Consider the following 27567-nt stretch of genomic DNA (forward strand, 5'->3'; position numbering starts at 1 on the left):
CAATTTGTAACATAGGAACAAATCTAGCAGCTACCTTCTGTAACAGACACAAACTGTCTTGAAATCTAAATATCAAAAAAAAGCTTCCACAGAGACTTAATTTGCTCCTTCACTGCCTTTTGTGTGACAGCAATTGGATAGTTTTATTTCATTTTATTTCAAAATGTCCTAAGAATATGGTTTTACCATTTTTGGTTTAAGTTGTGTAGTATTGTCCCCATGTCCTAGTCGACCATATTCACCAAGCCCCCATGTATATAATTCTCCACTTGAAGTAATAGCAGCACTATGGGAACTGCCACAGGCAATATCTCGAATACGTTTTGTTTTCAGTGCTTCTATCAGCCTGGGTTTATCACAGTTCCTAAAAATATAAGAGAATCACCCAATTATTATTTGTGGTTTAATCAATTTACTTAGTGAACGTACATATAAATAATAGAAATATTCTAGTGTACTGAACATTGGATTTTTATCATTTTTTTATTTTTTTAAGGAGTGTTTGGTAAAATATCTGTAAAAAAATAACCACATTATATTTTAATCCTTAAATTACAATTAAGGATTAACATTATGGTAAGTAATTGTTATTAAAATATTGTTATTACTAGCTCTGTATCCAACAAAACCATTTAAGATCAACTTTATAGTTCTTTTTTGCTGCTTCCTGATTATTCAGAATACTCTTCATAAACTACTGAATTAGGCATAACAACAATCCAGCAATACAAATGCCAAAATAGCATCCTTACATTCTACTGAAATGTCCAAGTTTCCCATCATCTCCTTCTCCCCAGGAGAATACCTTGCCATCAACTGTTAAAGCCATAGCATGGCGACCACCTAGAATGACAGAGTACAAAAAAGGAGAAATTAGCAGTAAAGGAAGGGTAAAACAAACAAAATGCATCTATTTCAACCTATTTGTCAATAACATTAATTTTGCTCTATGCTCATTTATGACAATGACCTTCTACACATCATCAATAGTTTTTGCCAATATTAAAATTTATTTGGCTCAATTAGTATAGTCAGACTGAAAGTGAATGAGAATTGCATTGAAGAAAATAAAGGGGAGAGAAAGGAAGAAACAAGGTACAAGACCAACCACAGGGCACCCCCTATCATACATCAAAAACATTTCAGAAGCTGTAGAACACAGCTTCCAAGATCTGCAAGTGGGCATTGCACACTGCCCAGAGGCTACCATATGAGAACAAATCATGCATTGCAAAAATCAGTTGGAGGTGGGAGATACTTCCAATGTGATCTACAAAATCCCCTGCATGGAGTGTCTCTGTGATTATGTAGGACAGACGGGGAGGAAGCTAACCACCAGATTGCCAGACCACAAGTGAGCAATCAGAAAAGGAGACCCAAATTCACTGGTAGCCTCACATTGCAATGAACAAGGACACACATTCAATTTTGCAGCTACTAAGATTGTTGGACAAGCAGGCACACAAACAGCCAGGGAAGCGCTTGAAGCCTGGGAAAGAAGGCTCCTCGTCAGTCAACAGGAAAGCTGATTTACCACCAGCATATCAAGCAGTTAAAAGGTGAGGGCTGGGCAGCACAAGCAAATGACAGCCAACAACTTAAAAGCCAGCCATCAACAGATCCCAATCAGCATCTAAAATGCCACATACAACAAGCCATATAAATATCACACACAGAGAAGCACGCACTCTGCTAGAGAGAAGTTCCCTGAAGATGGGCTCCAGCATGAGTCTGAAAGCTTGGAAGACTAAACCTCTGGTCCTGGGGACCAACCCAGATTAAATCCTGCAGCATTATCCTGTAACATGTATATTTGCCTTCATTCGTGAAGAAAATTAACTTGAAAACCCTTTGCAATTCTCAGCTGGACTTAAACCATAATACTGAGAAAAGGTTTTTTTAATTGTTTCAATCAAGGAAAAAATAAAAACATGCACTGTTTTATACATTTTGCATATAATTTTATCTAAATTTCCCTTTCTCTGAACAGTATCAGTCTTTCAACTGCTGAAAAAAAAGTATTTTCCTAGGACTTCCTCTTGGGACCTTATTAACTCAATATGCCAGCATGAGTATCATATTAAGCGAGAAAGGATGAGATTTATCTTCATAGTTAAGTCCATTCCCAAATTCAAGTCCTTTTCGAATGATTTACAGTAGCCACCTATTTTACACTAACTTTCTATCTACTGTATATGGTGAGTGTATTGTTTTCTTCTTATTTCTACTACAAATTTTGTTTCAAATCACTTGTTTTCTGTACCAGAAGAAAGCTTTCCAAGAAGAATTTGTTAAAGCTAAACCTTCATGCCGCTGTTGTGTGCATCCTTCCTTGTGCTGAGTATAAGAGAGAAAAGACCAGCCTGGTGTGTATGCAGATGTATCTTCCAAAGCATTTCTCACAAACCATCACCAGAAATATACAGTGGATTAAAAATAAGGAGACATTGCAAAGAGAGTTCCATTTCACTTATTGTCAAACATAGAAAAATATGTTAGTACCTGAGTGAACAGCAACTTTCTTGACTACATAGTTACTGAGTGCAGTAATCTGTCGGGGAATAGGAACTGTTCCACTTGAGAGGCCTAATCCAAGCCTTCCATTTGTAGCCTCTCCACAGGCATACACTTTACCTTCCACAGTCACTAAAACATAAAGATAATTTTAGTTCCATGACCATGAAATTGGTACAAGTAAAAGGTGATGTTCACAATTATATCCGATGTAACTTTCAAAGTGCATAGTAAAAAGCTTTCCTACCTGCAAAGAGACTTTTAGAACCACCAGCTACTTGCACTACATTCAAAGCAGATAGGGTTTCAGAAAAGGAAGGCACTTTGATCTGTAAAATGTAAATAAACAGAAAAATTCACTGCTAAAGCAGAATGATTTATTGCATTTCACATTCAATAATCTTCATATCCAGCTGGCTATTTTAGAAGTTTGAAATAAGTTTGTTTTTTTAATTTAAGTTTGTTTCTCCCCAGGTACTTTCTTGAGAAATAATTATTTTGAAAAATACTTTTCATCAGTTATATTGGAGTCCTTCAATATTCTTTTTGGATAGTTATGACTATGGTCTAATTATTCCCTACTCTTCTGACAAACGGTGCTATCTGTTAGATGTGTGTCATCCATTTTTACTTTTCTTTGAAAAGACGATATTTAGGAACAGGCTTATCTACCGTTCCTAGTCTTTTTGCCTAACATATTTTGAATGATAGTCTGATCATTTAAACCATTCTGCAAGGTAGACAGGTGTATTATATCCTCCATTTCAAAGCAAATGCCAGTAAAAATGCTCTTATTACATTCTTTTGACTTGTAAATCACAGAAGTCACTAAACATTAAACATTTGTTCTAGATCTCATGTTATTGTCAAAGCCACAGCCCTCCATACAGCCTTACATGTAAGACTGTAACAGAAATGTACAATTGTATATAATAAGCAACCAGTGCGAGAAGTCCAAACCACATTCAGCCTTCTTGGGCAGCCATCCACTACTGCCCTACTCATCTTCTTACAGGTTCCCTCATGTTTTTGCTTATGACAGTGAAAGCAGGAAATACAGTTAATTTATATACTCTTGACTTTTTCAAGATCCAAACCTTAGAACCTTTCAATCCTCCCAGTTGATCTTTATCGTTTAAGCCCCAGACAAAGACTTTCGTCCTAATTGAAGCTGCAGATTCCAGGCCTGTAGTCTTCTTTCTAACAAGACTAAGAATGCACACAATACATTAGATTGGAAATTTTGTTTAAAAAATGGAAAGGAAACAAAAGCACAATAATCTCTTTTTGATATGTTGATCAACACGACTCTTTCATTTGTACTTATGTTATGTAACATGACTCAATTATTCATATTAAATATTTAATTTTACAGAAAAAATATTGGTCCCACATTTATAATTGCCAAGACAGACACAGACACAAAAACAAAATACCAACTCTCAGATTCTAATTTTGGAAGGGCATCCATTTTCCAGCACTTTGTTTGAAACAACAGCTCTGTTACAACTTGTTTTCCAAATAAGGCTATCTAGACTCTCAACTACAATATGATTAAATGTTTTGGGATTGCTAAAACCATTAGAACCCTGAGAATATATATTTTTTCCTTTTAATTTTGTGCTCGGTGTAAAAAAAAATTCTAAAATATTTCTGACTGCCTGAAACCAGCCAGAATCCAGGAAGCTTGTAACCATGTTTCCACTACCTTCTGTAAAAGCCCCTGGGGTGGGGACAAGCTTCAGGGGACAAGCTGATGCAGGGGAGCGGGTGGTGGTGGTGGTATAAAGAATGCTTGCCCCCATACCTTTTACTTAATCCTTTACTTTAATAGGTGGAGCTCTCAGCAGGCATGCATTTCCTTGATATTCAGTGGTGGGCAGAAACTGTTGGAAAAGACAGTCTCTAAGATACCAAGTCCCTGAGCTACATAGGGCTTTATACACAGTTACCAGCACTTGGAAACCTGTTGGTACCAACTGCAGCAAAGATGTGACATCACAGTTTTAAGGCCAACTGCTAAGCACACACACTCTGCATTTTGGACCAGTTTTCTTGATAGCCTTCACACTCATGTACATTGAAGAAGTGTATTCTAACAGAGAGATGCCAAGGTATCAGTGACTGTCTTCACTTCATATTGTACCAGGTAAGGTTGCAGCTATCAGCCAAAGCTGTTCAAAAACTATCTTGGCCTTGCTCTCCATCTCTTATTTTAGCTCCAGAAAACCCCCAGATTATGAGTTTGCTTTTACTGTGGGAAGCAAAATCCCATGAGTCAAAAATACAATTCTGAAATTGGTCGGCCTCAGAGTTAACAGAGTCTTGTTTGAGTTGAGTCTGAGTCTGTCTTTCCCTAGCCATACCCTAAAAATCCTCAGACCTGGGATATGACTTTCTACAACAGGGATGTCAAACTCGCGGCCCCCAGGCCAGATGCGTCACGTGCTAGCTCCGCCCCTGCCCAGTTTAGCAAAGGGGGGGGAGTCTCGATACATCACATGATGATGCCATGACGACGCGAGTTTGACACCTCTGTTATACAATATTGTCATCCTGGAGTTCTCCTGGTCTACCAGCTTTCAACTTCTGCTTAATAGTAGATGGAAATCATGGCTAGGGGAAGATTTGACTTATTTGTGTCAGTTACAATCTTCTCTGGACTATACTGCCCCGGAGACAATAATTCATGCTTTGAACACTGCTCAGATGGACTACTGTAACAAGCCATATGTGAAATTACCTTTGGAAATGTGCAGAAGTTTCAGTTAGTATAAAATAGAGCAGCTACATTCCTGATGGTCAACATCACCAAGAATATCACCTATTTTAAAGTCACTGCAGGCTATTTAAGGCTATTTACATTGCAGTACTGTGATATATCAGGAAAAATCTTGCAAAAACTGAATCATGGTATATAGACTGGACATCAAGACAATTGTTGCAGTTTTCCCCTCTGAAAGAGATACCAACAGGCTCAACTCTACCAGCACTTTGAATATTCACCTATGTGATATTGTCTTAGATAAGTAGTGTTTGGCACTGAGATTAATTTAACTGAATGGTATTAGATTTTGATGATGTTTGTTACTTGTACTCAATTTTAATCTTTTGTTTATGTCTTGATTTTGCTGTAATCTATCCAGCATCTACCTGAATTGAGGTGGGGTAGAAATATTATAAAACAGATTAATAAATATATTTTAGCCTTCTTTTTTTTTTTTACAAAATGCTTAAAACAAGGTAATTGCATATAGTGTATTTCCAGTCTACTTCATACCCATTTCTGCATATTACAAGCCCTTCCTCATTAAAGTTGTTGTTTTATTTTGTTACACTATTCAAATGATCTGTAAAATATACTAAAAATGGATTATAAAATGCTTAAGAGCACAATTACTCAGTTGCGATAATCTGCTAATAAAATTAAATTAAAAGGTTTGACCTAAATATTCCAAGTGCAGGGTCTGCTAATGCTAATCACACAGTAGGATTTGATATTATAAAATATCTAGCATAATTACAAAAATGTTTTTAAAAGATGAATTGTTTTAATATTCCATACCTCCCAGTGTTCGCTTTATCATCTTCTTCTTCTTCGTTATCAGAAGCAAGGAAGGGAACTGCAGCTAAGTCTTCATCCTCTGCGCGGATACGTCCTAGTATACTCAGGCCATGTATCTTACAATCAATGCCGGAACTCCTGCACTGCTTAATAGCCACCTCAATATATCTGTGATACTTGGGGAAAAGAGTTACATTTTCATAGTTACATTGTTTGGCTCTTTAAAGTGTTCAACATCATTAAGAAAAAGGATTCAAGATTCATTTCATCTTTTCAACAAAACTGTTTGTCTAGCCTGTCTTTCACATCCCTTCCCAAATTAACTAAGACAAAAGACACAGAATTAGAAACTACGACAGACAAATGGTTTAGCCTTAACATTCAGGTATGTATTAGCTATTGACAAGAACAAATTTGGTGAAATCAGATGTCATAGAAAATAACTAACTAACACATCAACAAATCTAATGATTAGTTCCTCCTATTATGAATATAATCTCATATAATAATGGTATGTGAAAATGACCTTATGAGACATGAGAAAGAGCAGCTTTTATCCGACAGCAGCAGGAATGTGGCTGTGGCAAATGTTTCAGAAGGGTCACTCCCTAGTTTCTTGGGCTGCAGACGCAACAGGGAAGAAATATTCTTTCAAACTTGCAAGATGGTTGTCCAGGGTTGTCCAGACAGAAAGCATGACTAGTTGAATTAGTTCTACTTTATTGGAGGTTACATTAACAGAGTCTTGCAAGTTTGAAAGAACATTACCCTGGTTGAAGGTCTTTCCTATATCCCCAGGTCATTCACACATACCATTACATATACCTACCTGCTAGGTAATCAGATGGAGGCAGTGGCTGCAAGAATCTAAGCCTAGCTTTAGCTAGTGTGGCATACATAAGCTTTCCTACAGAAAGAAGCCCTAGTAATAGCAATTTATAGTTTTGTCTCCTCCCATACAGATCACTACAAAGTGTTTGAGATACTACCTTTGAAGATAATCAAAAATGCAATTAGTGCAAAAAGCAGAAGTCTTCTTATCAGTGGGTGAGAGCTGTTTCTTACATATAATGCCAGGGGCTATCAATTGGCTTCCAGAGATAAATCAAAGTCCTGATTTTGACCTATAAGGCCAAATAGTTCAGACAGAATAGTTCACATACACACAGGATATTGATGGTTTACCCCAGGAAGAGATTTGGGAAGAAGTGACTGAAATTCAGTGTTTTTTAGTTGTGGCCTATTTTACCAGAAAACTGTTTGACACCCTCCCTTCCTGTTATATATGATGGGGAGGAAAATAGATGATTAGAAGTTTTTAATAATAAATTCTATTATTAGGAAATACTTGCATACTATAATTTTGGTATTTTAGATTATTTGCCTTATAACTCTTTATTTTGTACCTGATAATATGATTTACGGTGTATACTATACTTCTTGAGAATATTCATTACCACAGCCATAAATTGTCATTAATACAATTAATACAGAAGCCTCCTATATAAAAAAATGCAATAAAGTCCTTAAACTAGCCAAAAAAAAAATCAGACCAGAAATCCATATTGTAAAAAACTGGCTAAAACAAAATGAAAAATTAAAGAGTTGTTGAGTATAAGAAACAACACCAACCCCCAAAAATATTAGTATTTCTTTAAAGATATTATCCTCTATAAATACAATATTTGTATTTCTTGATAATCAGCAGATACCTACTTCTGTGCAATCACCAAGAAGTGGAACTGTTGTATCTGTAGGATTAATATTGATAGTCTTCAACTCTATGAGGTTATTTAAAGAACTTCCGCCTATAGAAAAATTAAACAAAGACATACTGAACTATTTATATACTGCAGAACCTTTTTAGTATTACAAAGCTATGAAAAGACAAAAGATGGTTGATTCTTTCTTTCCAAACTCAATAAAGGTAATGCCATACCTGAGACCACAACTAAAGAAGGCATGTAACTGCTGTCTGCAGGGTCCACTATCATCTTCAATCTGTGTACCAGGACATCAGGAAAAATTTCCAATCGTATCCAGTGCTAGAAAATGTTATATTTAATTAATTCAAATCCTTTGAAGACATTATGAACAGTAATTATATCTGAGTAGTATTATTTCTTAGAGTTTAAAAACTATATTTACTCTAAGACAAAAATAATTATCTACTGCCACTTTGAATTATGGGGAATTATACAAGTATAATAGAGAAGTGAATGTTATGTTGTGATTTATTCTGCTAATTGCCAGTACATTATTGTATTTATTTGCTTTATTCTGTTTTTGTTCTTTTAACAAAAGAACAAAATTCTGGTCATTGACGGAGCAAATATTATCGATTGATACAAACATGGCAGATATTTGCAACACTTTTCTTTTTAAATTTACCTTTCCTTGCGAGCCAGAGGACTGCCAACACTGTTCACTTCCATCAATCAAACGAGAAGCTTGATTCACAGAAGATGACACATTCAAATTTTTAACAATTCTGGACCAATCATCAAGTAGCATGCCTCGCTGGCTACTATGATGTCTTTTTAGCTGCTTTCCAGAACGACCACAAAATACTGGAGACTGGCCTGGTGTTGAAAGGTGGAAGATAGCTATATTAATTCAACAGTACAAATGCAGTACAGTAAAAATGCTAAAACCAAGGAAATTGTATTCATCTAACTGAATTTTTGCATACCCCTCACTATAGTTTTGTGCATAATTTTGCACAGCCAAAAAGTTGGTTAGTATCTAATTATGATACAACTTACCTTGTGCATTATAAAAACCAGGAATTCAAAAATACACAATTGTTCTCAAGAAGATAAATAAATGAAACATTTCATGAAATAATAATGAAAATGTACTTGGTTTATTTAAATATACCTGGTTCATTTATTCTGCCGAAAGTGTGTCTTGTATTATGTTTCCTACTTTTGAAGCAGGTTTCACAGAAATCAAAATCATCACAGTTTCTGCATTTAAATCTAGGTCCATTAATAGGGAACATCTGACAGCCATCACACCTGAATGATGACAAAAAAAATAAGACTACATAACGCTCAATTTACCATCTTGCATATTTTTTTTATTGTCTCAAGGTTAAGAAATTCTATTGTTTCAGGTTTTAGCTTCTGCCACCTTGTGGAATTCAAACAATAGGACACATTACAGAAATAACAAAGGAAAGATGCAAAAGGTTAACAAAACAAAATATGTCGAAGAAAAATGGAAAAACTTACGTAACTCCTGGGTGAATACTGGGAACCAGTTCCATTTCTGACAATAATCCAGTCCAATGAGATTGTTGAGGGAAGTCAACAATAACATCTTTACCATTGGCACTAAAAGCTTTGGCAAGGAAATATTTAAGAGTTATTCATTTATTTATTTCTAGAACTTAAACATAGTGATTTTATGTGATTCACAGCAACTAGTAAAATCAACAGTAAAAATATACACAAGGTAAGAGTCAGAAATAAGCATGTATTCACTACTGCATTTTCACATACTTTGTATTAATAAATGGTATTTGTACACTTCCTGGAATATATGGGATGTTAATATTATAGTGCTTCAAAACTACTTTTCCAGTTGTGAATAAAGGAATTAATTAACTCCAATTATCCACAGGAAATTTTTGAACAGATAGAATATCAATAGTGCTATCATCATCATCATCATCATCTTTATCTAATAATTCTAAGAGGAATATTACTCACTCAGAGATAGCAATTAACAGAATTTTATAAAGTTTGATATCAAAAATTTCAGTGAAACCTCATCAAGAGGTTTTAGACGAGAGGGCAGACCTGGCATGTATTAATGAGACCTGGCTGGGCCCGGAGGGAGGAGTCCCCCTCGTAGAGATGTGCCCAGAAGGTTTTCAGGTGCTCCATCAGCCAAGAGCTCAGAGAAGGGGTGGGGGTGTGGCCATTGTTATCCGAGAGTCTCTGGCACCTCGTAGGATCCCTGCTCCGGAGCTTGTCGGGTGTGAGTCCCTGCTGGTGAAGTTGGACCTCAAGGGTCAAGTGGGTTTGCTGCTAATGTACCTGCCTCCTAACTGCATTGCAGCGGCCCTCCCCTCGCTCCTCAAGTCGATAGCCAAGCTGGCAGTTGAGTTCCCCAGACTTATGGTTCTGGGGGATTTCAATCTGCCTTCGCTCGGTGATCACTCGGACGGAGCGCAGGAGTTCATGGCTTCCATGACAACCATGGGCTTGACCCAAGTAATCCGAGGACCGACCCACTCAGCGGGTCACACGCTTGACCTCGTATTCCTCTCGGAGCAGTGGAATTGTGACCTTGGTCTGAGGGGTAGTGAGATCTTGCCCCTGTCATGGTCAGACCACTACCTATTGAGGCTTGACTTTCGGAGACCAAACCCCCACTGTAGGGAGGAGGAGCCGACCAGGTGGTTCCGCCCCAGGCGACTTATGGACCCTTTGGGGTTCCAGACGGAACTTGGGGTTATTCCTGATACTCTCGCCCGCAGTCCAGCAGAGACTCCTCTGGTTGCTGCCTGGAACCTGGCAGCAACGAAGTCTCTTAACCGGATTGCGCCTCTACGGCCACTCTGAGGCAGTGGATCCCGGAGGGCTCCTTGGTTTACTGAGGAACTCCAACTCAACGAAGCGATGGATGTGATGAGCCAGGGTCTTGAGGCTGTTAAAGACTGGATGGGGGTCAACAAACTTGTGCTCAATCCAGAAAAGACCGAGTGGCTGCTGTGTTTCCCTCCCGCGAATTGGCCAAGTGTTCCATCTCTCAGGCTGGGGGGTCAAACTGTACGCCCCTCAGACAGGGTTCGCAACTTGGGAGTCCTCCTGGACCCACAGCTGACCTTTGAACACCATTTGTCAGCTGTGACCAAGGGGGCATTTGCCCAGGTTCGCCTGGTGCACCAGTTGCGTCCCTACCTGAACCGGGAGGCCCTCACAACAGTCACTCGTGCCCTTGTGACCTCTAGGCTGGAATACTGCAATGTGCTCTACATGGGGCTGCCCTTGAAGAGCATTCGGCGACTTCAGCTAGTCCAGAATGCGGCCGCGCGAGCGATTGTGGGTGCACCTCGCTTCACCCACGTAACACCTATCCTCCGCGAGCTGCACTGGCTGCCTGTTGATCTCCGGGTGCGCTTCAAGGTGCTACTTATCACCTATAAAGCCCTTCATGGTAGTGGACCTGGGTACTTGAGAGACCGCCTACTGCCAATTACCTCCACTAGACCGATACGATCGCATCGATTAGGCCTCCTCCGAATACCATCTTCCAGCCAGTGCAGACTGGCAACTACCCGGAGGAGAGCCTTCTCGGTGGCTGCTCCGACCCTCTGGAACGAACTCCCCGTGGAGATTCGGACCCTCACCACCCTCCAGTCCTTCCGCGCTGCTTTAAAGATTTGGCTATCCCGGCTGGCCTGGGGTTAAGATTCTAACCCCACCCGAATTGTGTGACTGTTGTGTTTTCTTTTAATATGTTGTACTGTCTTCATGTCGGAAAATTGTTTTTCCTTCCCCCCCCCCCTTTTTTTGAACTGTGAGCTGCCCTGAGTCCCCCCAGGGAAAAGGGCGGCATACAAATAAAGGGAAATGAAAAATGAAATGAAATGAAGAGGCCAAAGAAGCAATTGTTCCCTGATATAAGCCATAATGCTGTGCAGTGAATCTATTACATGCCCAAAGGTGGAAAGGTTCAGCACAATAGAGGAATGGTTGGTACAGATAATGGAACTTGTTTACATGGCTAAATTAACCTCTTATATTAAAGAAAAAATATCTACCTTTATGGCTGAATGGAAACCACTTGGCTTTTTGCATAAAGCAATAAAAATGCATTTATGATTTGTGGTTTTCATATTTAGGGGAAAATACCCCTGGGAAATAGAAAAGAATGAGCTTTCTTTTATAATCATAGAGTAAAAGATTATTTTGAAATTGTAGTTATATTCCCTGCAAAGTAAATTGGAAGGTTCCTTTATTTCTATTTGTTCTTTTTATGTACTTTTTTTTCTTCCTTCTTTACTTTTACCCTTTATTGGCTTGTTTTATTTTTTATGTTTTTTTATAAAACTTTCAGTGAAAAATTATTTTTAAAGAGAGATGTCAAAATACTGATTTATAAAAATCTAATTCTCCTACTCTTTTCAAGCAAGCAATTCTGTTCCCAAGATCAATTTAAATAAGTGATTTTTTTTCCAAAGCTTTCCTTTTTTTCATCAGCCCATTCTTGTTCCAAAGAAACCCTTTGGAACAACATAAGGCATGTCACAATTAACTGCAGAAAACGGAAAGGAAATGGCAAAAAGCACTCATCCCCACCCACATGAGAAGTGTTTTCCACTTGCACAGGCATTCTTGAACAAACTATTAGGAAAAAATAACAACAGGAAGATCAAGCTTTGAACATAGCTGAATATTATTTTGTAGCAGCACAACCACTGTACCAAGACAACATCCTTAATTATACATACATACATACATACATACATACATACATACATACATACATACATACATACATACATAAATCAAATTACCTTTTACTACACCCACACTTCTGTGGGTAACAGATCCCCATTTGTATTTGGGTGTCATTACAGAAGTTTTTACACGAACTTTGTCACCAATCTTTATGTGTGACGGAGAACTTTGTGGTGGGAATCCTATAAAGTATTAAGATCAGCAATATCAATTGGTTTGAATTCTAAATTACATCTCATTATGAATATAATCAGAATAATACTTTATGTCTTCAACTCACCTATCAGTTCCACATGGATATATCTGACCCAGTAAGTGCCACCTTTTTGTTGCCAGTCGCATTGCACATTGAGGTCATGCAAACCATCGCGATCCAACTTTATAACTTTACCCACATCTCCCTCACAAACCTCCTCATAGGTTCTGCAACATCGGACCATCATCCCCACCTAAGATGACAATAAATAAGTGAAAAGACCAAAGTAGCACTTTATATTCAATCATTCAAGTAATATTATATACAATAAGAAAAACTGTAACAGGACAAACTACTAGGAGAAATAATATAGCTATAAAAATACTTCATAAAAATTTGGGGAGAAAAAAAATATTTTTACCTCTAAATACGGAATCCTAAAATCATTATACACAGACTTTAATTAAGAGAAAAAATAAAAAGAACAACCTGAAAAAATATCTCTTAAATGTGAAACAAACCTAGTGCTACCTATCCTTTTATCATATATACGTTTGTTACAATCAATTTACTTTTAAGAAAAAATAAGTTTATTTATTTAAAGGATTTGTTTTCTAGCTACTTCTTTCCTAGTTCAAGACAAAAATTAAGCATATATAGGCCAAATTTCTAAGCAGTCGGGATCCCAAGAGCAAAGTGCTTATTCAAATATAGCAAAAACTAATTACTTTAACCTACTATATAATATCTCAAAAATAGACATTCCTCCAGCATCATTTTTTTAAAAACAAATAGCATCATAACTTTTTACCTTGTTAATTTCTAAATCGCTGGTGCACAATTCAAAATAGCATGATCCAAAAAACGTAATGACTTTTTCAGAACAATATGAATAAGGAACAAGGAGCCACTATAGCACATGATGATCATATGAACCAATGCTGCATTTTAAGGCACATGGCCAGCATTTAACTGAGTCCATCAATTTCCTTGTAAAAGAATCCATACTTGATCAATAGATACAAAATAAAATGCTTGTTGCATTCATTGTAATTTCAGATCTCTAGTATGGTACACAGGTGTCCAAATGGACATTCTTTATTATTTATGACTCAAATTTTCTAACCCCTTATCCCCTTAACCCTTCTATATTCTTTGAGATTCAGCTTAGTTTATTTCTCCCTTCCCCCTCTCTCTCACATACACACACATGCAGACACATTCAAACAATAATTATAGGTTCATAATTTTGTAATGATAAGATCACTTTCAACCCACCCTCAAACTGATTCCCTCATGGATGTATCCATGCAGTGATCTTGGCAACAATGCAGAAATGATCAGCCAGTACCTTCCTTTGCAAACTTTTTCAATCTCCCAATCTAGCCTTAAAGCCCTGATATTCTCTTCTGGTAATCAGATCCAACCTTGCTTAGTTTCCATACCTTGAAAAATTCACCTAGGTAGTGCCACTTATTTTTTTGTATATGTGTATGTGTGTGTTTGTGTTTGTTTGTGTGTGTGTATATATATACATACACAACTTATATATATGACATATATATAGATAGATAGATAGATAGATAGATAGATAGATAGAGAGAGAGAGAGAGAGAGACTATATATATATACATATATATATATATATATATATATATATATATATATATATATATATATATATATAGACTATATATATATACATATACATACATATATATACAAATATACATACAGAAAACAAATATACATACATATATATACATATATATACATATATATACATATATATATATATATATATACACACACATATATATATAATATGTTGTATTTGTGCTGATAAATAAATAAAGGGAGACTCCACTATCAGCACAAATACAACACAAATGTAACAAAGACAACAGTAAAAATATTGGGTTTCTGTCTTGATGGTCTCTTGTGACGAGCCGATAGAGAATGGAAGCAGTAGACTTCCTCCCATATTTGGGCATACCAGGGGTTGTGACTAAATACATACATACATACATACATACATACATACATACATACATACACACACACATACACACACACACATATTTAATATCTCATATATATATATATATATATATATATATATATATATATATATATATATATATATATATATATATATATATATATATATATATATATATATGTATAGTGTCACAACCCCTGGTATGCCCCAATTATGGAAGGAAGCTAACTGCTTCCATTATCTGTCTATCGGCTCGTCACAAGAGACCATCACCACAGAAACCCAATATTTTTACTGTTGCCTTTGTTACATTTGTGTGGTATTTGTGTTGATAAATAAATAAAGGGAGACTAGTATAGATCTATTTCAAGCTATTTAGCTCTCATCAGATAGCCATACCCTTACTGGGATTTGAACCTGTGCTGTATTACATCTTAGGCAGATGTCTTAACCATTAAGCCACAGGTCCTCCTCCTTATCAGCTGAAGCCAGGGAAGTAGGTATATAATTAGTGTATCACTAAATGAACATATTAACACTTTACCAGTAGAGGATTCTAAAGCAGCTAATGTTGCCAGTCCTCATGTTAGATATAAACTGAAGATGCTGCCATGTTTTAGCAAATGGCAGATAATCTACAAATTTTTACATAAGATATATTTTCTACACTATCCAGGATCTCTGGGAAAGGACAACTGTCATATTTTCAAATTTGGAGTTTCCATTAAGCTATTCTTAAAGATTAAAGTGTATTTTCTCTTTTGTACTTTACAACTATTGAAAGCACATCATAAATTACTCATTATTGTAGTGGAGAACATATGGTCTTCCAGGTGTTGCTGAATTCTAAGGTTGCGATTTCAAAATATTTTTTTCAAAGCACACTGGGGCACAAAACTGCTTATCTGGAAATTTTTAAAGCAGCTACATTTTTTTCCTCAAAAGTATGTGGAAACAGCAGAGCACGCCACAAAGACCTACACAGTCCCAATTAATTCTATCCCCCACGAATTATAAGCAACATAGCCGGGGGAATAGACTAATGTCTAGCAATATCTGGAGTTATACACATTACACAGTACTAGAAGTTAACCTGTTGGGAATCAGGCCAATGGTCTACCTCGGAAGTCTTCAAACTTGGCAACTTTAAGACTTGTAGACTTCAACTCCCAGAATTCTTCAGCAGCAGAGCTGGTCTACTTAATTCTATATAGCCTACATAACTGGTATTAACCCTCCAGGTTATCATATAAAAATCTTTTCAGTTTTATTGAAAGATGCCATTTAAATGTTTTATGGTAATTGTTGGTATGTAATTTTAAAATATTAGCTGCCCAAATCTTTTAAGAATGGGCAGAATAAATAAAACAAACCCTGTGCTGCCATTAAGTTTCACTGATAAAAATAAAGCAGGAAGAGAAGAAGAAAGATGGAGGAAGGGTGTCAGTACCTTCACAAAAGGCAATACAACAGATTGAAATATCCTAGAAAATAACTTAAATGGCTTTTTGCATTTAATTGATATTGTCCATATCTACTTTTCTATATGCATAATGCTTCTTTCAGAAGGAGAATTGTATAGTTATACCATTGCTTACCTGAATATTCTCCCGTATATATACCGCATAATCATCATTACTTAAGAAATCAGCTCTTTTTTTATAAGTTTGGCTTTCTGTTACAACAGCAGACTACAATAAAGAAAACAAATGTTCCGGTTGTGATAATAATATATCATAAATGAAATGTCATCTCCATTAATAACTATAGAGAACTTGTCACAATTTTTATTTTATAGAATTTTTTTGTAAAAATCGTAAGTAGTTATTCCTAACATTTACCACGGGATATGCAGCTTCTGCTTCCTCTACTTCTTCTGACACTTCATCATCTGAATATTCATCAGATACAGTATCACCATCTGAGAAATCAGTAATTTGAACATCAGGATGATCCAAAAGCCAGCCCACCAAGGCTTCTACGCCTAAATTAAGACATCAAAAGAATTGTTTGTATGAGTAGAAGTGCTTAATTATGCTTTTATTTTATATCACCACTTTAAATCATCATGAACCTTTCCAAATCATCTTCCATAATATTTTTCCTATATCTACCTACAGTTCACTACTGTACCTAATCTTTCCACTTACCCTGTATTATTTTTACCATCAGTACCAAAACAAAGATATTCCATCTATCTTTTTGTAGTACACTGTGAATACTAAAAACATGAGGTACCTGGTAATCCAGAAGCACTTCCAGAAGTTCCTGATAGTGATTTCAATGCAAACTCAATATTCTTTCTAGGGAATCCCATTTCCATAAGCTGCATAACAATTGGGAGTGGTGGAATGGGAGATGCCTTGCATTTTTTTACTTTTGCAGGTCGGATATGTTGGACTGTAACAGGTGTTGTAGCTTCACTGGAGCTACATTCTTCAAAGACCGGAGTTGAAGGATGTCCAGATTCTACAGCCAGATATTGACATACGGCAAGTGCAGCAGCCTATATGAAAGTATATATATATATATATAAGTTCTATTTAATACAAAGTAACATAGATGACAAAACATCCATTTATCCTATGGCAGACTTAGACACAAATCCTATGGCATACTTAAAAATAACAATTAAAATGCTAGGAAGGAAAGAACCTAAGCTAGGAATTATATGATTTGTTGTGGCCAAATCTGGCTTACTTAATGCAACCAAATCACTCTGGATGCAACATATTTTTTTTAAGTATGCAAATAACTACATTGAACAATACAGCAAAGCATTTTAAATATCTCTTATTTTTATGTGCCATACAAGTTTGTTATCAACAAATTATTCTTCTGGAATCAATATTATTACTATCTCTAAAAAAAATATTAAATCAGGATCCTTAGAAGACATAGAGTTATGTTGTTGCTCATGCTTTAATTTTAGCATTTTCTCTGTGTAACTTATTTATGCGGGCTGTGGCTTCTTTCTGAAGAAATGAATATCTCCAAGATAGAAATGCAACAAATTTGACATCTTTTTAAAGTGCAATATCAATAATTTTTTTAAACAAATGCAACTGAACTTTTAAGTAACTCCAGTTCAAAGCTGATTTGCAATGCTGACATAGGAATCTTAAATATGTGACTTTTCAGTGCACATGATAGATAACTCTGACTAAACCTTTTTCACAAAAGAGCCTCTCCTGAGCTAAAACAAATTCGGTTTTTATTCTTTGTAAATTGCCCAGACTCACTGAGAGTGAGTGGGTGGCCATGAAAATCTTCTAAATAAAGAAATAAAAATTATTTGGAATGTTAACTAAATACAGAAACACCTGAGAGAAATAAAATCAGATATATAATGACTGTCAACATTCCTGGGATCAATCATGGTTTGGCCTCTCAATGGCTATTTCATTTGGTTGCTTCAGAGAGAAAGGTGATATAACAAGTCTCTTTTTATTGAAATGGTTGTGACTAGTAACCATTCAACCTTTATTTTTGCAAAAGTGTGTCATGTCTCATGGTGCTTGGATGTATCTCTTTTCTTACTGAATTGTATTTAGTAAGTTATAATTTTATATATGTACACACACACACACACACACACACACTTCCCAAGTTTACATTCATGGTGTATGGTTTAAAATAGCACAAGTTAAACAAAATACCTCAAGCTCTTGTTTATCAAATATTGCTTTTACTGGAGATGGTTGTGTTGCTGCTGTCAACAGTTGCTGCAAAAGGATCATGGGAGGCTGAGGCCCTTCTGGAGACATGTCTCCCACCTCAGGTGATGCCACCGCACCATCGTCTTAAAGCAACAAAAAAAAGTCTTTTAGGCTGTAGAATCTCCATACCAAAACAAACCCCCAAAGTTTATGTGTTCGTCCAGAAACAGTCTATGATGTATCTTATTTCAAATTCAAACAAATATTTCTTTAAGTCTCTTTTTATATATTCAGTTTGGTTTGGTTTGGTTTGGTTTTATTAACATTTGTATGCCGCCCTTTTCCCTGAGGGGACTCAGGGCGGCTCACAGAAAAACCAGGGAGGGGGGAGAATACAATATTAAAGACGACAACATATAATAAAATAGTAAACAACATTCATTCATCATTCGGGCGGGGTGGCGGTCCTTATCCCCAGGCCTGACGGGCGAGCCAGTTCTTCAAGGCTATGCGGAAGGCTTGGACGGTGGAGAGGGTACGAATCTCCACGGGGAGCTCGTTCCAAAGGGTCGGGGCTACTGCTGAGAAGGCCCTCCTCCTTGTAGTTGCCAGCCGACATTGGCTGGCCGATGGGATACGGAGGAGGCCTAATCTATGCGATCTTATAGGTCGTAGGGAGGTAATCGGCAGAAGGCGGTCTCTCAAGTATCCAGATCCACTGCCATGTAGGGCTTTATGGGTGATTAATAGCACCTTGAAGCGCATCCGGAGATCGACAGGTAGCCAGCGCAGCTCGCGGAGGATAGGTGTTATGCGGGTGAATCGGGGTGCACCCGCAATCACTCGCGCGGCTGCATTCTGCACTATCTGAAGTCGCCGGATGCTCCTCAAGGGCAGCCCCATGTAGAGCACATTGCAGTATTCCAGCCTAGAGGTCACAAGGGCCCGAGTGACTGTTGTGAGGGCCTCCCGGTTCAGGTAGGGTCGCAACTGGCGCACCAGGCGTACCTGGGCGAATGCCCCCCTGGTCACAGCCGTTAAATGGTGGTCGAATGACAGCTGTGGATCCAGGAGGACTCCCAAGTTGCGAACCCTCTCTGAGGGGTATAAAATTTGACCCCCCAGCCTGAGTGTTGGAATGTTGGCCAAATCTTTGGGAGGAAAACACAACAGCCACTCGGTCTTTTCCGGGTTGAGCACAAGCTTGTTAATCCTCATCCAGTCCATAACGGCCTCAAGACCCCGGCCCATCACGTCTACCGCTTCATTGATTTGGCACGGGGCGGACAGATACAATTGAGTATCGTCCGCATATTGATGGTATCTAATCCCGTGCCTGCGGATGATCTCTCCCAGCGGTTTCATGTAGATGTTGAATAGTAGGGGGGATAAGACCGAACCCTGCGGTACCCCGTAATTTAGGGGCCTTGGGGACGATCTCTGCCCTCCCACTAACACCGACTGCGACCTGTCCGAGAGGTAGGAGGAGAACCACCGTAGCACGGTGCCTCCCACTCCCACCTCCCGCAGTCGTCGCAGAAGGATACCATGGTCGATGGTATCGAAAGCCGCTGAGAGGTCAAGGAGAACCAGGATGGAGGAGTGTCCTTCATCTCTGGCTCTCCAGAGATCATCCATCAATGCGACCAAAGCGGTTTCTGTGCTGTAACCGGGTCTGAAGCCTGACTGGAAGGGGTCTAGATAGTTTGCTTCCTCCAAGGACCGTTGGAGCTGGAAGGCCACCACCTTCTCAACAACCTTTCCCAGAAAGGGGAGGTTGGAGACCGGGCGATAGCTGTTTAAAACAGCTGGATCCAAGGATGGTTTCTTCAGGAGGGGTCTCACCACCGCCGTTTTCAGTGTGGCGGGGAAGTTCCCCTCCCGAAGGGAGGCGGTTACAACCGCCTGGATCCAGCCTCGTGTCACCTCACTGCAGTTAGCAACCAGCCATGAGGGACACGGATCCAGAACACAGGTGGAGGAACTTACAGCTCTCATGGCCTTGTCCATGAGCAGATATTTAATAGCATACAGGAAAAAAAGGATCAGAATGAAACATTGCACAAACTCAAACAATGATTCTCAAAATATTAGGTCAATGCTACATATAAAATAATCTTAACTGTTAATGGAATCAATAATTAATATTTAACTAAAGTAGTTAAACCAGTAGGAATCGTGAGTTAGAACTGATAATTTAAAAAAAATCCACAAAATCTAGGAGACATTATGAAAAAACAGACAAGAGATCATTTAAAAAACCAAGGCTAAAAGAAATCCAACTACGGATTCAGCATAAGTCCAAGTACAGAATTATAATCCATAAATTGGTTATATGTATGCTACTTCTTATCCTCCTGAGCAACAGAGCTTTTTATTTCTGTCAAACTTTGTGCTTAAATCGATATTCCTAGTACAATTATCTTTAGTTTATTACATAATGTAAATACAACAGGGCCAATATTGAAGGGACAGCAAGCATGAGCACAATGGAGTGGACCATTTGTGTAAGTATCCTTCTCATGTTAATTCCAATTAAAGTTACAGGAGAACAAAAGACACAGTTTCTTGTATACTAATGAAACTAGTATCTAAATGTGAATCTCTGTGATAGAGTGGTTGGGTTTGGTTGGATTGAAATCGACCGTTGTCTTACCTGAACGGTCCTTCTATATGTGCTGCGAGGGGAATCCAAGCATGGGTTAACTTTGTCCATTAGCCTAGAGACTGAGTTATGCAAATTGGTGACCACGCCTCCTCTGACTGGATGGGTCAGTTTTGTACGAAGTCAGCCGGTTAATGATGTATAACAATGTCAAATGATGGCCGTAGCCCAATAGGTGTACAGAAACGTCAGAACACAAGTCACAACACAGGTAAAAGTCAATCATAGTCAATGTCAATGTCAAGAGTCAGTGAAGAGTCAGTCAAAGTCAAATGTCACTACAGCCCTGGCCAGCCGAAGCTGCGGCCGGGTTTGGATTCCCCTCGCAGCACACATAGAAGGACCGTTCAGGTAAGACAACGGTCGTTCTCCTGTGTGCTGCTTGGGGAATCCAAGCATGGGACATGCCAAAGCAATTAAGATCCAGGGCGGAGCCAGGCTGGCCAGGGTCCTCCGCAGAGGGGAGTACCTGCTACAATACTCGTCGCCCAAAGGAAGCCTCGGCCGAGGCATACACGTCAACCTTGCAATGTCGGATGAACTGCGATGGCGAAGACCAGGTAGCCGCTCTACAGATTTCTTCCACCGAGGCTTGTGTGGCCCAGGCCGCCGTGGTGGCCGCACTCCTGGTAGAGTGAGGAGTGATGCACCTGGGAACCTGTCGAGATTGGTTGTCATAAGCAAGAGCGATGCACGCCTTCAACCATCGGCCTATAGTATGGGAAGAAACCTTCTGCCCCATGGATGATGGCTGAAAGGACACAAAGAGCGCTTCCGACCGCCTGAAGGACGCTGTGCATTTCACGTAGCGACGAAGAACCCTGCGCACATCCAGGTGATGCCATTGGCGTTCCTGCGGATGAGAAGGGTTGGGGCAAAAGTCCGTGAGGACGAGCTCCTGAGCCCTGTGGAATAACGTGTTGACTTTTGGTAGAAAGGCTGGGTACAAACGGAGAACGACTCTGTTGGGATGGAATATACAGAGGTCCGCCCGAACTGACAGTGCCGCCAATTCGGAGACCCGCCTGGCTGATGTAATAGCCACCAAGAACACGGTCTTAAGAGTCAGTAGTCGAAGACTGATGGACGTAATAGGCTCGAACAGAGAGGCCATAAGCGCCCTGAGCACTAATGTCAAATCCCATGTAGGGTAGCGGTGCACGGTCAGAGGCCGGATGTTGGCCGCCCCCTTCAGGAAGGCCTTGACCTGCGAATGTTGAGACAAGGAACGTCCCTGATCGCCCCCAATCACCGTGGCAAGGGCCGTGACCTGCCTGTGAAGTGTATTGGGCGCCAAACCCTTGTTAAGTCCAGATTGCAGAAAGTCCAAAACTCGGGGCACCGAATCCTGGAGGGGATCTGCCCCAGCCCAGCGGCACCACCTGCAGAAGGCCTGCCAGGTGGCCTCATAAATTCGAGTGGTGGAAGGGCGACGGGCTGCTTGAATCATGGCGATGACCTCGCTGGAATAATGAAGGTTGGTCAGAATAGCTCACTCACGTGCCACACGGCTAACTGCAACAATTGGGGGTTCGGATGTATGAGGGCCCCCTGGTTGAGTTGGATCTGGTCGTCCGGAATCCTCCACGGGCGCGAGATCAACAGGTGCACCAGGTCGGCGTACCAGGGGCGCCTGGACCACATCGGGGCCACTAAGAGAACCTCTGCTTGCTCCATCAGTATTTTCTGGATGACCGCCGGAATCACTGGTAGCAGCGGGAAGGCGTAGAGAAGGCCGGCCGGCCATGGCTACGCAGGGCATCTACTCTCTCCACCCCAGGAGTCACGTATCTGGAGTAAAAATGGGGCAGTTGCGCATTGTGGGGCTGCGCGAACAAGTCCACGAACCGGCGAGAGAGTTGTTGGAAGAGATTGGGGTGGAGTTGCCACTCCGCATGATCCACTGTGGCTCTGCTCAACCAATCTGCCTGGATGTTGGAGTCGCCCGACATGTGTTCCGCCCGGAGGGACAACAGTTTGGACTCCGCCCAATGATGCAATTTCTCCCCGTCCATGAGAGCCCTGGAGTGCGTGCCCCCTTGGCGGTTGACATGTGCCTTGGAGGCCACATTGTCTGTTAGGATCAGCACGTGGTTGTGACTCACAATGTCCTGGAACTCTCGTAGGGCCAGTCAGATGGCCCGGAGCTCTAGCCAATTGATGCTGTTGTTCAGCTCCTGACTCGACCAACGACCCTGTGCCACCCGATTCAGGGCATGGCCGCCCCATCCGAAGAGGCTGGCATCCGTCGTAAATTTCAAACTTGCCCCTCAGTTAGCAAGCCACCCTGAAGCTCCACAGCGTGGAGCGAGCTGGCGGCGATGGCGGCACACTCACATCGCGCTCAGTAGCCGAGAAGCCGGATAAACCGTGCCGCGAATGGCGGGCGATACACAGCTGTTTCCGGATGAACCGCGCCGCGAACGGCGGGAATCTCCCGGGCATCCGACATGGCCGGAAAGCTTTAGGCACAGCAGCGGAATTATCAGCGAGAAGCCTCGTTGCGGAAGCCCATTCGCCAAGCCCAAAAAGGCAACTACGGGCTTGAAAGCCTGGCGCCAAGCGCCAATCCAACGGCTCTAAGAGCCAGCTCCCAAGCCCCAAGGCAGCGGCTGCAAAAGCCAGCAATTACCTGACACAAAGGATAAGAGATGGAAAGACTGGGCAGACAGCGAACTGTCGCCTCTCCTTTACTATTCCATAACGAGTCTCACAATCATCCACTTGAAGAATCCAAACAGAATCAAAATTTGTCTCAGTAGTCTGGAGAAAATTGGTATACGTCTCGTCTGGCTGGACTGAGTTAAAAAACTGACCCATCCAGTCAGAGGAGGCGTAGTCACCAATTTGAATGTTGTGTACTATTTTACTCTCATGTATTGTTTTATGTTTATTGTTTTGTACCCCCCCCCCTCCCTATTTTATGTAAGCCGCCCTGAGTCCCCTCAGGGAAAAGGGCGGCTTATAAATGTTAATAAAATCTCAAAAATCTCAAAAAATTTGCATAACTCAGTCTCTAGGCTAATGGACAAAGTTAACCATGCTTGGATTCCCCAAGCAGCACACAGGAGAATAAGATGACCTGAGTTCTAATCCTTAGATAGCCACAAAGCTGAGGGCCAAATAGACTTATCACATACAGTTCTTGAGGATAAGAAGGAAAATACTCATGGATGTCTCCTAAACTATTCAAACGAAGTGAGGTCTAAAAAAGGACTGCTTTATTGCTGAAAAAATAGAAATATCTATGGATCCTCTTTCTGCCCCTCATGTTATGTCCCTGGCATCTATTTTGCTTAATTATATTAAACATACTCAGGCTACCTGAGTATCTTGAAATACTGAAATACTAAACACATGAAATACCTCATGTAGCTTGAAATATGGTGTCAATCTCACTAATCTGTTTATTTTCTTCTTTCCTCCTTTGTAGGAATATATGATCCCCATATGTCTGATATCTAACACTAAAAGAACAGACACGTTCCTCTTAATGGATAAGAGAAAAAGAGCCTATTCTTTTTACCTCATTTCTCTAGTATTTCAACAAATCTATTTTTGGGCAACTAATGAACTAGTGATCCTATCTATACATACAAAACATTATATCTGAAAAGGAACAGCTTGTTGCTTCCAAAAAAAATTAATAAATGTTTGTAGATAAGTGTATACTGCTAGACAATTCTAAGCCAGGTTATTTACCATGAGGAAAAACAAGAAAAGCTAATCATTGAAAATCCAATTTCCTCTCCACTATGCTGTCTAGTTAAGTAGAAACAGTAAAAATATATGAAAAAAATGTGAAAATTGTAAAAAAAGGTGATTAAGTGGAATTTTACCTGTGGGAACTGTGCTAGAATCTTGTACTGCTGGTTGAGATAAGATCTGCCTTAATTTATCCTGGTAAGAAAGCAGAGCACGGCCTGCTTTTAATATGTATAGCTTTAATTGCTGGCATCTCAAGAGATCCAAGTCTATTTGTCCTGTTCAAAATATATTACAGGCATTTGTTAGCACAACTGATAGGAAACATTAGGGATAAACATGAAAGAGAAAACATATTTTGTTTCAGGCCTGGAACTAAGTAATTCCATTTAAAACCTTCTATCTGAGTTTCTGAGTTAGCAGTGCTACAACAGAAAAATAGGAACTTGAGTAGTTTATATTCTAATTGAATAATACTGAAATATGTTGACTGTTCTGGTTCTCTGTTTTTTACCCAAGGGCTGCAAAAATTAATAGGGAAAATGTTCATGCTGAAAGTACAAAAATTTGTTAAAGATGATTTTTAAAATTATTAAATAAATATCCTTAAAAAGAGTAAGAATACAATTCTAATCTCATTCACTGAAAATCTGTTCAGATTACAAAAGTGTTGTAGGAAACTGCTACTTTAAATTATCTTTTCCTTTTCCACCTTCACACAGGTTACAGATCTGAGCATGGGACAGAAATAACATTGGTAACTGGCTGATGACCTCAATGGGGGGTAGTTCATCCTTCTGGTCCCAACAGGTCCTTTGTCTGGTGTTTAGTACAATTCTCTGGAACATTTGTGTGGTCCAACTGTAATGACTAGACTAGATATTGGTAAGACTGTTCTACAGTCCTTTCCTTGGAGGATAAGTCAGCTTGATGGATACTTTTGTGACTCTATAAATAAAGACTCCTTTTTAACATGTCAGCTGCAGGGAAAGGTCACTTGTCAGTTTGGGGTAAAATGCCATCACTGTACGATTGATACTCAGTTATACAACATCATTCTGGTCTAATCTGGATATGAAATTTAATTCCTGACCCAGTATCTGGAAGCTGCTTGAGGACAGGATGGGATGAACTAGGCTGAAGCTACCAAACAAGGTAGAAAACCTTGACATAAAATATCAACTCTTATCAGTTCTGGAGATGCACTACTCCTGAAGGAGCAAGTCTATGATTTGCTGGATCTTGGATTAACAGCTACAAATGAGCAAACAGAGGATATAGCCACAAGGGCTTCTGCCCAAATTTCATTTAAACTAATCCTTGAATAATTCTGTTTAATGCTGATATTAACCCACTTCAAGCCAAACTACATTTCTTATTTCCAGATTAACTTTCTTGTTATCGTAGACAGAAGAATACTTTCAACTGGAGAAATATATACCAGAAAGGCCCTGGTTGGGAGTCTTCATCCTTTGTTTTTCTATTTTACTGCCAGCCAGATTTACCAACTGAGCCCAGACAGAAAGCATGGGTTCAGTGAAGGGTAAGTTATTCACGTTAAATGGAACCACAGGAACCTAAGGGGAAATACAAAGAATGCTATCAATGTAATTTCATTATAGTTTAGACAGCAAGATTTATTTATTTTCATCAGAAATAACTATGTCTCATGTCTAGAAAGAAGAAACCCATGGTATATCCAGCAAAATCTTTTTTTTCTCAAAAAGAAAGCTATTGAGTCACATATACATGTAGATTTTGGAAAATGCCGTTCTCAGGTCTTAAAGCTATTTTGCTACAAATTTGATGTAACATAAAAATGAAACAAAATGGGAAGATGGACTAAAAATTTTCACAATAGACTTAAAGCTGTCAGTGAAATTACAAATATCATGTCAGTACCGCTATCTTCTCAGAGCAGCAAGATCATTTCAAGAGGTTCAGGATTTAAAGGAAAGTCATAACCTGTGTTTCAGGATACATACACTTCTGCTTCTTATCCACAACATTTCCCAAGTACTACCAGTATGTTAATTATCAATTTGCTTGTTCTTAATATCCTAACATCGCTTAAGACACTCACTGGTTTTAGTTGACTAAAAGGACAAACTCTGCAGGTTCTCATTTCATAAAATTGCACTGTGATTTTTCCTTTTGGAGTAATCCTTGTCACCGTGCCTTCTCCAAATTCATCATGAACTACTTGGCCACCTAACCGCAGCCGGCTGTCTATTCCACCAATAACTGCCAAAACAGCCATCAGGCCTCCCACTTCTGGAGTCTCAGAATCAGGAAAACAGTCTTCCAAAGTAGCCTGGTAAAAATGATTACAATCTAGTTAAACTACAAGGAGCATTTCCCTTAGCAGGATATATACACATACATATATAAATTTAAATATTTTTGCACATAAAAATCAATGCACATATGGCATATTAAGGCAAATTTAATGTTTAAGAAAGAATTTTAAAACTTCATCGCAGTGCTAATTGAAAAAAGTGTAATTGACTAAATTAATTGCTTTCTTTTTAAAAACAACAAATGAGTTGATTGTAAAGATGTGGGAACTACCCCTTCTGACTCTTTTCCTGCAAAGATGTGGGTGATGGAGGTTAGCTGAGAGTTGATATACTTGTTTATGAGTCCATTCCACTGGCTCAATGAATGCAAAGTCCTCAATAGAGCAACAATCTCTTCAGCTAAAGTACTGCTGTGAGTTGCAGTCAGGGAGGCCTGAGGCCTAGCTTTCCTCCTCCTCAGAGTAGATTCTGCAAACAAACACAGT

The 27567-nt window shown here is 39.2% G+C and overlaps 1 protein-coding gene across 6 annotated transcripts in view; it reads right to left on the bottom strand.

Annotated features, from left to right (window-relative positions):
- HERC2 (HECT and RLD domain containing E3 ubiquitin protein ligase 2) overlaps nt 1–27567 on the bottom strand; it is a 132471-nt gene that overhangs the window by 49928 nt on the left and 54976 nt on the right. For all 6 annotated transcript variants that reach the window (XM_087726918.1, XM_087726917.1, XM_087726915.1 and 3 more), the window contains 21 exons: nt 27354–27550; nt 26866–27096; nt 26224–26359; nt 24917–25060; nt 18413–18555; nt 16992–17259; nt 16595–16737; nt 16352–16444; nt 12836–13004; nt 12612–12737; nt 9316–9424; nt 8960–9099; nt 8471–8661; nt 8019–8124; nt 7796–7887; nt 6080–6255; nt 3612–3723; nt 2762–2843; nt 2503–2646; nt 753–843; nt 187–364 (listed from right to left, as the gene is read on the bottom strand). In XM_087726918.1, the coding sequence (XP_087583044.1) occupies nt 187–364; nt 753–843; nt 2503–2646; nt 2762–2843; nt 3612–3723; nt 6080–6255; nt 7796–7887; nt 8019–8124; nt 8471–8661; nt 8960–9099; nt 9316–9424; nt 12612–12737; nt 12836–13004; nt 16352–16444; nt 16595–16737; nt 16992–17259; nt 18413–18555; nt 24917–25060; nt 26224–26359; nt 26866–27096; nt 27354–27550 (3071 nt within the window). The remainder of the gene's footprint in view (nt 1–186; nt 365–752; nt 844–2502; nt 2647–2761; nt 2844–3611; nt 3724–6079; nt 6256–7795; nt 7888–8018; nt 8125–8470; nt 8662–8959; nt 9100–9315; nt 9425–12611; nt 12738–12835; nt 13005–16351; nt 16445–16594; nt 16738–16991; nt 17260–18412; nt 18556–24916; nt 25061–26223; nt 26360–26865; nt 27097–27353; nt 27551–27567) is intronic.

The sequence above is a fragment of the Thamnophis sirtalis genome, unplaced genomic scaffold (genome assembly GCF_051295495.1).
Source record: "Thamnophis sirtalis isolate CommonGarterSnake01/CBP01778 unplaced genomic scaffold, rThaSir2_p1.2 scaffold_12, whole genome shotgun sequence".
NCBI classification, from domain to species: Eukaryota; Metazoa; Chordata; class Lepidosauria; order Squamata; family Natricidae; genus Thamnophis; species Thamnophis sirtalis.